We start from the raw sequence: 12,363 nt of genomic DNA, 5'->3' as shown, positions 1-12,363 counted from the left end.
TCATATAAGATAGAGATAGGCATAAGGCTACCCTTCATATAAGATAGATATAGGCATAAGGCTATCCTTCATATAAGATAGGGATAGGCATAAGGCTATCCTTCATATAAGATAGGGATAGGCATAAGGCTATCCTTCATATAAGATAGATATAAGCATAAGGCTATCCTTCATATAAGATAGGGATAGGCATAAGGCAATCCTTCATATAAGATAGGGATAGGTATAAGGCTATCCTTCATATAAGATAGGGATAGGCATAAGGCTATCCTTCATATAAGATAGGGATAGGCATAAGGCTATCCTTCATATAAGATAGAGATATGCATAAGGCTATCCTTCATATAAGATAGAGATAGGCATAAGGCTATCCTTCATATAAGATAGGGATAGGCATAAGGCTATCCTTCATATAAGATAGGGATAGGCATAAGGCTATCCTTCATATAAGATAGGGATAGGCCTAAAGCTATCCTTCATATAAGATAGAGATATGCATAAGGCTATCCTTCATATAAGATAGGGATATACATAAGGCTATCCTTCATATAAGATAGGGATATACATAAGGCTATCCTTCATATAAGATAGGGATAAGCATAAGGCTATCCTTCATATAAGATAGAGATATGCATAAGGCTATCCTTCATATAAGATAGGGATAAGCATAAGGCTATCCTTCATATAAGATAGAGATAGGCATAAGGCTATCCTTCATATAAGATAGAGATATGCGTAAGGCTATCCTTCATATAAGATAGGGATAGGCATAAGGCTATCCTTCATATAAGATAGGGATAGGCATAAGGCTATCCTTCATATAAGATAGGGATAGGCCTAAAGCTATCCTTCATATAAGATAGAGATATGCATAAGGCTATCCTTCATATAAGATAGGGATATACATAAGGCTATCCTTCATATAAGATAGGGATATACATAAGGCTATCCTTCATATAAGATAGAGATAAGCATAAGGCTATCCTTCATATAAGATAGGGATATACATAAGGCTATCCTTCATATAAGATAGGGATAAGACTATCCTTCATATAAGATAGGGTCGGGGACTAATGATAGGATTCAGATTATTGGGCAGACTAGATGGACAGAATGGTTCTTATCTGCCGACACATTCTATGTTTCTATGTGGGGAATGGGCAGTGTCTGCTTGGTCAATGTGTCACTAGAACCAGGAATCAAATGAGAGGACAAGGACAGGTAAGTATGACTTCTTTTATTTTTTTATATCACCATGAACTGATTTTAATTCCTTTCTTGGGCTGGTCAGCCCTTTTTTAAGTCCTGTTCAGATGCACAAATAACTGCTTTGTGCGGGAACTGTTTATTACTTTCTTCCCCCCCCCCCCCCCCCCAAATCATGTTACCCGCCAGTGCTGTTCTGCCCCCCCCCCCCCCCAATTAATTATCAGCCCAGCGGGGTACTACTCACATATGTCACCCGCAAGCACTGCCCTCCTCCAGCCGGCGCTGGAACGCTATACTGTACGCCAGTGGTCTCCAACCTGCGGACCTCCAGGTGTTGCAAAACTACAACTCCCAGCATGCCCGGACAGCCACCGGCTGTCCGGGCATGCTGGGAGTTGTAGTTTTGCAACAGCTGGAGGTCCGCAGGTTTTAGACCACTGCTGTACGCTGTATCCCTATGCCGGGGCTGCAAAGGATAAAGAAAAGAAACTTTAACTTACCTATGTTGGCCTTACGCTGGGAACGGGAACGTCGGACAGCCGTCAGCCTATCACCGGCCAGAGCGATGTCCCGCCCCGGCCAGTGATAGGTTAAACGCACTGTCATGTAAGAAGCCAGCCAGAGCCTTACATGACAGTGGGCTCAGCTTATCACTGGCTGGAGCGGGACATCGCTGCGGACGGTGATAGGCTGACGGCCGTCCGACGTTCCAGTCCCCAGCGTAAAGCTGACGTAGGTAAGTTAAAGTTTATTTTCTGTATCTTTTGCAGCCCGGGCATAGGGATGCAGTGTACAGCAGTGGTCTCAAACCTGCGGACCTTCAGTTGTAGCAAAACTACAACTCCCAGCATGCCCGGACAGCCAACGGCTGTCCGGGCATGCTGGGAGTTGTAGTTTTGCAACAGCTGGAGGTCCACAGGTTGGAGACCACTGGCGTACAGTATAGAGTTCCAGCGCCGGCGGCCCCCAACAAAGAGGAGGAGGGCAGTGCTTGCGGGTGACATATGTGAGTAGTAACCAGCTGGGCTGATAATTAATTGAGGGGGGAGCAGAACAGCGCTGGCGGGTCACGTATGATTAATTCCCCGATGTGGGGACAGCTGCGCTGGGCTTATAATTCATTCCCAAGGGGGGGGGGGGCCCAACCGGTATTCATATCGTGCAGCCCAAATTCATATCGTGCAGCCCAAAAATTTCGGTATTCGGTATGAACCGGTATACCGCCCAGCCCTAACATCTAATGTGTAATTCTGTGTCCCCACTTTCCTCCAATGGCAGATGTTGAAAGGATAGTGCTTGTTGTAAGATGACTTGCATGATCTCTTTGTTTATGGAGGGGTCTGACAGTGGCCTAAGGTGTACATGACATTCAAAAAACTTTTTACATGTCAAAAGTTTTGATCAATTATGGTCTCTATAGGAGTTTTTTTTTTTTTTTTTTTCAAACCTGCGCTGAGAAAAGGTTGTCCTCTGCAAAGTAAAAGAAGCAATCTGATTGGTTGCTATGGGCTACTGGTCAACTTTTCCTCTACACAGGTTTTGATTAAAGGGATACTAAAGTACTTAAAAACTTGTGCCCTTAGTTTTATACTGACAGCGGTAGAGTAGCGTAGAGTTCAGAAGTGTGCTGCACAGGCAGCCACTGGAGTGCCAGTGATGTAACCTTTAAGGGTGCGTTCACACTGAGTAATTCAAGAGGAATTTACTCAAGTAATTCCTCCTGAATTCTCCGCTCCAAATTAATGCACATCTCCTCTGCCCATTGACTTTAATGTTTTTTCTGCTGTCCTGTTCACACTGCGGAAATTCTGCTAGCGGAATTCTGACGCTGAATTCTGTTTCGCTTGAAGAAAGAACATGTTTTCCCTGGAGTACCCCTTTAATGCGGTAAAAAGACATTCACCTACCTATTCACTTTTTTTTCAGTTTGGTAGTTTTATCTAATGCTTTTGCTGTTTTTCGGCTATTTTGGGCTCTCCCCGACAGTTTTTAAAAAATTACCTCTTGTGGAGACTTTGGCGTTTTTTCAGGAAAATCTTGACGTTTTTCATCCATAGAAGTCGATGGGAGGGGTGAAAAAACAGCAAAACTTCACATCTTCACATCACAGCGGAGTACAGTGCAGGGGAGCGGAGAAGTGCGGCCAGTGATGTGAAAAAAAAAACAAACTTTTTTTTCACATCACTGGGAGAACAGCTGATGCTGAGCAGTTGATATACGTTGTATATCAACTGCCCTGCGAGAATTTACAGTGAACCTGCAATGTGTATACAGTATATACATTGCTGGTTCACTTAACCCCCTGCTGAGCTGAGCATTATGCACCAGCCCAGCCCAGCAAGGAAAGAATTAACTTACACTGCTGGACGGTGTAGGTTAACCCTTTGTGTGATATGCAATATATACAGCTATCTATAGATAGCTGTATATAGTGTATACAGAACACTACGTCCACTTACCTCCCTGGCTCCTGTCCCCACCGGGTCCGTGTATCTCCGCCCCCTAGAGATGATGTCATTAGGAAGCAGAGCTACAGACAGGAACCAGGGTAGTAAGTGTGAGGCTCTGTTCACATTGTACATTTTGTTATGGCAGTGTCTTCCCAGACAGGGAGATTCCAGGTATTGCTAAACTACAACTCCCAGCATGCCCAAACAGCCAAAGGTTGTCTGGGCATTATTGGAGTTGTGGTTTTGCAACTACTGGTGGCTTCCTGTTTGGGAAGACATTGCATTTCAGGCTTAAATTTTCAGGCTTCTGTCTTATATGAATCAATACTGAATCCATTACTAAACTGGGGCTTAGAGTTAGCCCCAAAAACAGCTAGCGCTAACCCCCAATTATTACCCTGGTTCCCACCGCCACAGGGGTATCGGGAAGAGCCGGTACCAAAGGGCCCAAAGCATTAAAAATGGCGCTCCTGGGCCTAGGCGGTAACAAGCTGGCATTACTTAGGCTGGGGTGGGCCAGTAGCAATGGTCCGTGTTACGTCAGGCTGGTAACGTCAGGCTGTTGCTGCTTCGTTGGTATCTGGCTGATACTGAATATACAGGGAACCCTATGTGTGTTTTAAAATTATTTAGGAATTAAACAAACATAAGGTTCCCCGTATTTCATTCTCAGCCAGATACCAACCAAGCAGCAACATCCTGAGGTTACCAGGGTGGGCAAGGACCATTGCTACTGGCCCTCCCCAGCCTAAATAACGCCAGCCTGTTACCACCTAGGAGCACCATTTTTGATACTCCGGGCCTGTTGGTACCGGCTCTTCCTGGCACCCCTGTGGTGGTGGGTACCGGAGTAATAATTGTAATTGGGGGTTGGCGCTAGCTGTTTATGGGGCTAACGCTAAGTCCGTCTTAGTAATGAATTCCGTCTATAAGACAGCTTCCACTACGACACATTGTAAAAATTTTTTAACCCCTTCCCGCTATAGGACATATGCATACGTCCAATCATCCGACATGTTCGCGCAATTGGACGTATGCATACGTGATAGCGATCTCCGACACTGCCACAGGCAGCGCAGGAGATCGGCGACTGGAACCGGCTGTCAATCACAGCCGGAGTCCCGTCGCAGCTGCTGGAGCCGTGATCGCGCCGGCCCGGCAGCATTAACCTCATAGATGCCGTGATCAATCCTGATCACGGCATCTATGGTGTTGACAGGGGGAGCGGTCTCCTCCTGTTCTCCAACGGTGGTGCCGCTATACCATTGCGTGCTACGGAAGCCTGCGAGATCCAGCCAGAGGCTGTAGTGTCTGCAGCTCATCAGGTTATACTGTGCTGCAGTACAAATGTATTGCAGTATAGTATAACCTGTAAAAAGTGTAAAAAAAATCTTCAATAAAAGTATGAAGTGTAAAAAAAAAAAAAAAATGCCCCTTTCCCAATAAAAGCCCTCTATTGTCACCAAAAAAAGATATAATGTACATTATCCAGCACAGTGAACGCCGTAAAAAAAACATTTAAAAAATCCACCGATTTTGGTACAAATAGCGGAATAAAAAAGATCAAAAGGTAGCACAAAAATTATACCAATAAAAAGTACAGCTCATCCCGCAAAAAATAAGCCCTTACTCAATGGTGTCAGACGAAAAATAAAAAAGTTACGGCTGATGGAAAATGAATGGCAGAAAAAGAATTTTGCTCAGAAAAGGAAAAAGAACAAAGAAAGCTATATAAAATGGGTATCACCATAATCGTACTGACCCACAGAATAAATCTAACATCACTTTTACCGCACAGTGTCCACCATAAAAAATAAAATAAAAAAAATGCCAGAAATTTTCCAGTTTTTCACAATATTGTATATATATAAGCGTCCATAATGGAATGTCTTCCCAAACAGGGACCCTCCAGTAGTTGAAAAACTACAACTCCAAGCATGCCCAGAGAGCCTTTGGCTTTCCAGGCATGCTGGGAGTTGTAGTTTAGCAGCAGAAGGGTCTGTTCACATTATACAAAATGTACAATGTGAACAGAGCCTCACACTTACCACCTTGGTTCCCATTTGTAGCTCAGCCCCCTGATAACGTCATCACTAGGGGGCAGAGCTACATGGACTCAGCCGAGACAGGAGCCAGGGAGGTAAGTGGACGTCGGCTTCTTTATACACTATATACAGCTATCTATAGATAGCTGTATATACTGTATACCACCCAAAGGGCTATAGGAGCAGGGAGTCCTGTCAGTATAATAATGGGATTCCCGGCTCCTGTATAGTATAAACGGGTACACTATGCCCCCCTGTATACTATACAGCCGGGGGAGGTGAGTAGTGATGCTGTACATCACTTCTCATCTCCTTACAATCTGTGGACTGGCATCCGACCTACAGAATGGTACCCTGAAGGCAGTGAAAATAGCCACAAGGTACAAAATTGGCTGTTTCCACACATCAGAAAAACTGCCAAAATGCAGGAAAAAGCTGTGGCATTTTTTCCTGGTGTTTTTGCTGGTGGGGTAAAAACCTCAGTGAAATCTTAGCCTTAAAAGTACCTCTCATTAATCTGATAAATGTTATAATCCACCCAGTTCATGATAAACCACCCCCTGTCTTTATTTTTATTATTTGTTAGTTTTCTACCTTGATATTGTTCTGTATTTTCTGCTCAGCCTCTGTCAGATTCCCAGACTGGGAAGGGGCGTTCCCCAGCAGGTGTGACATCATCTGAAGCCATCCAGGGGAGAACTTCCTCCCTCACTCTGCAACCAACAGCAAACGGCAGTTGAGTGTGAGAGGAGCTTTGATTGGATAAGACTGGACACCCCCCCCCCCCCTCAGCACTCCAGGCTGCATTTCCTGTGTTTGGACTTCTGTCGGGCCAGCAGGAGTCCAAAGTCGGGGCAAATGTGCTCTGAACAAGTAGGGAGACGCCTAGTGGCAGCTGTTTTAAACACAAATAAAACATAGAAAACTTCATTTAAATAAAAAAAATAAAAATAAAGTACATTAGAAAGATTTTTTTATTTACCATAAGAAGTGCAATAGCAAAATGAGTTTTTGAGTGACCATTTACTGTAAAGTTTACTGCTCCTATCACTCCCTTCCACCGCTGTCAGTATTACTCCCTCCACTGTCAGTATAAAACTACGCTGACTATGCTAATTGTGCAGTCTGTATTAAACTGCACATGCACTCGCAGTTTACTACGGACTTGCAGTAAACTTAACATTTCCGGATTCATTTAGAGGTGTGCGCCTCCTAATAAGTCAAGCGAATTGGAAACCAGCAGGATGTTACATAAGACATGCATCTGAAATGCCAGTCTTGATAAATTCCCCCATCATCTTCTGGACATGACTATCCACTTGCTACCTGATATATTCACACACTTTCTCTTTTGACTTCAGGGATAGGTGGCAGGAGGTATATGTCTGCCCCTCCAAAACCTTTTAAACCAAGTACATATATTCAGTACCAAGAGGCTCTTATAGAAAAGAAGAAAAAAGAAATTGAGGCCAAAGCACAGCAACAAGCCAAGCAGTCTCAACAGAACAACCCAGCTCAAGGCACAAAGTAAGTTGTTAAAAGTTAATTATATGCTACCCTTAAAATGCTAATTTTTTTAACATAGACTTTTCACTTGCTTATGTTTACACTTGCTAATCTAAATGATGCTGAATTCAGTGTCTTCTTTTCCTGTATGTATATATGGGAGCCCATCAGTTACTGCAGGGGTAGTCCCTTCTAATGAGTACACGAGATAACCATAAGTCTTCCCTGCTTCCCTTGCAGCTCTGCCGCTCCATCCTCCTCCACGTCAAATAAATTTGCAAATGATGGCAGCTTTCTACAACAGTTCCTTAAGTTACAAAAAGAAAAGACGGGCACAGGTGAGTTGGATGCTTGTGTATTTAATTATACAGATATATATGTCTCACCCTCCCCATTCTCCTCTATTAGTGTGAAACAACTATGTTCTATGTGAGATGTGTTTTTTCCTCCCTTTTAATTATTTTTTCTTACGAAATTCATATCTTGCACAGCACTGACTGATAAGGTTTTAATTATACACTAAATTATAATAGGTTTTTTGACCTAAACACATTTCAGCTACAGAAGCTTTAAGGACATCAGGTTAAATTTTATCCGGCACAAATGTAAATTTGCACATTAAAATGCACTTAAATAGATGTGCAGCTTTGCATTTCACATGTATTAGGCCGGGTTCACACTTGCGAAGCTCCAGACAGCAAGGGACATCCCCAGAGAAAACAATGTCCACCAGAACATTGAGCATGTTCAATGTTTTGGCAGAATGTTTTTGATTGGATTTTTTTTGTTGAAAATTCTTCAGTGGGATTGGATTCACCTGCATGCTAAGCTTCATATCAAGCTTGTTTTTTGCACTTATTTTACCGTGAATCTACAGTCAAACAAAAAAGTTTTGGGGGGAGGGGTTTGTTTCTATGCAGTGCACTTTTTCGGTAAAAAAATTACAAATTATCTTAATTCCATAGGTCCATATGCTAAGGCTGCTTTCACACTATAAAATTCATCCGTTTTAAAGATCCGTCTGATGTGCCGTCATGCAAACCCTGCAAATCGGCCATTAAACGGCCGTTAGAAAATCCCATTATAGTCTATGGGATTTTTACATTATCCGTTTTAATCCGTTATAGTCCGTTATTAATAACGGACGTTATTTTGTGACGGGAGAATGAATGGAAGAAATAGTACATGCACTATTTCTCCAGTTACCATCTTCTGTCACAAAATAATGTCCATTATTAATAACTGACTATAACGGATTAAAATGGATAATGTAAAAATCCCATAGACTATAATGGGATTTTCTAACGGCCGTTTAATGGCCGATTTGCAGGGTTTGCATGACGGCACATCAGACGGATCTTTTAAATGGATGAATTTTATAGTGTGAAAGCAGCCTTACACAGATACCCAATTTATACAGGTTTTTCTAATTTACTACCTAAAAAATGTCCTCTTCTAATTGTCCTCTTCTGACCCCTATTAATTCTTTTTTATTCTTCTGGATACGGAGCTGTATGAGGGCTCAGTTTTTGCGATTTTCGTGATTTGTAGTTTTTATCGGGACCATTTTGGTTTGCCCGGACAGTCAAAGGCTGATCAGTGTTATCGGTGCTCCATTAGTATAGGCTTCTGAGGCTGGAAGGAGGCAGGTAGGGACCCTCTGCATGTCCTCTCTTGATTTTGTCCGCGAGTGTCCCGATCAGCTCCACTGAACTACCAGCACTTGTTTTCAGCATTTTAGACGCTATGATCAACTTTGCTGCCACGGGGGCTCCTGTGCTGTATGGCCCATTGTTTCTCCTCCCAGCAGTGCTAAATAATCACTATATCGCAAAATGGTAAAATCGCAATGCAGTTGTGATATATCGTGCAGCTCTAATTGGCATATTTTTTTTACTGGCTAACCCTTTCAATATAGAGTCGGTCAACCTCTAAAACAGCTTTTGCTCTTCTGGAAAGACTCTACAATATTTTTAGGGTGCAAATGTTTGCCCATTAATCCAAAAGAGCATTCATGAGGTCAGACACTGATATTGGATGAGTAAGCCTATGGGGGGGCATTTATCATTGTAGGGGTAAGTGAAGCATTTTTCCAAGCCTTTTTGTGTGTTGGTAATGTGTAGGAGAACCAAATTTATTAAATGGTCGCAGAGCATTTAATACATTTTGTGCAGGTCACATTTTCTGAAATTTTACTCTTCACATACACCATAAATCTAAGCTAAGTCTGGGCTGGTGTAGTTTAGAGACTCTTTATTGGCTTTTTGCCTTTTTTGCACCTTTTCACAAAAAGGCACAGTTGATAAATCCCTTCCATATCATGTGTATTGCCAAAATCAGAGGATTGCTACTCAAAATCATCAGAAATGTGTAAACTAAAAGGCGCAATAAAAGGCACAAAAATCCTGCTTGTGCCTTTTCTAGACACAAAAACTGTATAAAGACAATGATAAATGTCGGCCTATGTATCACTGCACTTGGCTACCTGCTCTTATATCTTCATGTGGTCTCCACTTTCCAGTTGAGTTGCTGCGTTTCCTAAATGCTTTCACTTTTCAAAAAAGGCAGACTGTATTGGTAGGTGGTTAATTTTATACACCTCTGCCAATGGGACTAAACGCAACACCTGGATTAAAAAGTGGGGACCAATATTTTTGTCTTTATAATATATTTAATATAAATAGCTTAGTTTCGTTTACTTTTAAGGTATAAATTCAGGCTATCGGATACACCTTTATCATTCTACATTAGGTTCGCAACAATTAATTATTATTATCGATAAAAATCGATTATGGAAATCATTGTCGACATCGATATGCTATTGTCTCTGAAAAATCATATTACCAGAGCTAGCCTTCTTATGTTTGAAATCATTAAAACTGCCTTTTACACCATTGCTAAATTTATTTATATATATATATATATATATATATATATATATATATATGATTATTATTTTTTTTTTTAGATAAATCTCCAGCAAGCTCTAGTGGCTGCTCATCATCTACGCAGAAAAAACCTCTTCTAATAGGAAAGCGGCACGGATCCTCAGTGGAGAGTATGCTCACCCAAATGAAATCCGTAACTCGTGCTAAGCAAACTCCTAAGCTGTGTCGTAGTACTGTCTTTAAGTCTCCTGAGGAAGATGACGATGATGAAGAGGACTATGAGCAGTGGTTAGAAATAAAAAGTAAGTTGCAAGTGTGTGAAGGGGTTGTTTATAAAAGGACAGGAGTCTTGGTGCATAATATAGTATTAATATTCATACAGTTGCAGCATTTTTACTGATTGAGATGGAAGACTTTTTGTATGAAGTAGTCATAATCTAATACATTACATTAAAATATATGGTAGTCTATATGAGCAGAATTGTGACACATTCCTTAAGTGTCCTTAGACTAAAGACCAAAGACCCGCCTGATTGGATGGGTTCAGCAGAGTGTCTAAAGTATATGGCAGCCTCCTGACTCTTCAATGACAGATAATGTTGGTGGAGAGAAGGGTTGAGTGTGTTGAATTTTACCACCTGACCCTGAGCTATTTGTCTGCGGCTTACCCTCCCCTCCCTATAAAGGACACATGAATGTTGGTTGTGCCATACAATTATGTGTATGGGAAGGTCGGGAGAAATAACTGTCGGCCAAATGAACGTTTGGCTGACAGTTATTGAAAGCCTTCTTTAGATCTTGAAATAACTAGGCATAGGTGAGTTTGGTCTCTAATCTGTTCCTAGGAAAGGAAAGAAAATCCATACCTACTTGTAATTTTCTAAAGAGGGGTCAAAATATTTAGTTGTTACATAGCATAACTTAATAAATATTAAATATTATTTTTTTTGGCATATTAATTATTCTGCCTAAACGACACTCTGGGTTATCCTTTGGGCACTTAAACTACTAGATCAGTTGGCATTCAGCATAGCATACAGTGTACAGGGATGCTGGCGACAAGGGCTGACAATAAAGCATTTGTTGCTTTCTCATTCCTGCTTTGTTCCCTTCCTTTCCTTTGCCTTGGTACTCTTCCTAGCAGTTAAATGCCTGTTGACTGTTTGCTGTGTGAATTGAATCACAGTACTGACAGCCTGCTTAAAGTTTCACCCCCAGAGGACTCAGAAACACGCAAAGTGGTGGAGCAGTTGGCTCGATTTGTAGCTGAAGGGGGCAGAGAGCTGGAAAAAATGGCAATGGAAGATTACAAGGACAATCCATCTTTTGGGTGAGTAGGGAAATGGAGTGTATACTTTACTGTTAACTTTATTTTTCTGATTCATATGCTAGGATTTGCCATCAATCCCTACATGGAAGGGGGGGGAAGTCTGAGCTGAAATAATCTACACATGTGGCCACACACGCATTCATTCAGCTGACAGCTTTATAGGGGAGATTTATCAAAACCATTGGAGAGGAAAAGTTGACCAGTCACCCACAGCAACAAATCGGAGGCTTTTAAAAAAATTTAAAGTCCCCCGCCTTGTATGTACGTGAATGCTTTGTTCATGTGCTCTGAATAGCTGGGGGATGTTATGCCCTGGTTTGTTTTACCACATGTTAAGCCCGAATTATGCATAAAATACTCCTCAGAATACCCCTTTAAATCACTGGTGGAACATTCAGCACCTAAATTGTCTAGTCCACTTATAACTCTGCAGCATATCGTTTAAGGCTCAGGGGGCATTATTGCCTTTTAGCCTTCCAGCTCTTAAAGGGGCACTCTACTGCCCCAGCGTATGGAACATTTTGTACTGTAGGAGTACAGTAATGTACCATTCCTGGATATGGACATGCCTTCAAATCCACATACGTATAACTGTATATTAGGACAACTGTATGCTTTCAAAAATGAAAAAATACAATAACAATGTGCAAAACAAATGTACGTGTATATTATGCAATGTTTTCACTTGAAAAGGGATCAAGAGTGCAAATTTGTCTATTGTTAAGTTTTGAAAATGCTTTAAAGGAGTATTCCAGCGCAAAATAATTTATCCCCTATCCAAAGGATAGGGGATAAGTTATAGATCGCGGGGGGTCCAAGCACTGGGGCCCCCCGCGATCTCCTGAACGGGGCCGCGGCAGTCTGCAGGGAGTGAAGTTTCGTCCCCAGCAGAAAGCTGCGGCAGATACGCCCCCATCATGTATCTCTTTGGGGGT

At 41.9% G+C, this 12,363-nt stretch overlaps 1 protein-coding gene across 2 annotated transcripts in view; it reads left to right on the top strand.

The window, feature by feature from the left end:
* The window catches only part of SUGP1 (SURP and G-patch domain containing 1), a 35,531-nt gene that overhangs the window by 6,530 nt on the left and 16,638 nt on the right, over positions 1-12,363 (top strand). For both annotated transcript variants that reach the window (XM_056518206.1, XM_056518207.1), the window contains exons 2-5: positions 7,066-7,231; positions 7,451-7,548; positions 10,179-10,400; positions 11,305-11,428. In XM_056518206.1, the coding sequence (XP_056374181.1) occupies positions 7,066-7,231; positions 7,451-7,548; positions 10,179-10,400; positions 11,305-11,428 (610 nt within the window). The remainder of the gene's footprint in view (positions 1-7,065; positions 7,232-7,450; positions 7,549-10,178; positions 10,401-11,304; positions 11,429-12,363) is intronic.

Source organism: Hyla sarda, chromosome 1, assembly GCF_029499605.1.
Source record: "Hyla sarda isolate aHylSar1 chromosome 1, aHylSar1.hap1, whole genome shotgun sequence".
Lineage (NCBI taxonomy): Eukaryota > Metazoa > Chordata > Amphibia > Anura > Hylidae > Hyla > Hyla sarda.
Note: the sequence above shows the minus strand (reverse complement) of the source record. Positions and strands in the feature narration are given on the sequence as shown.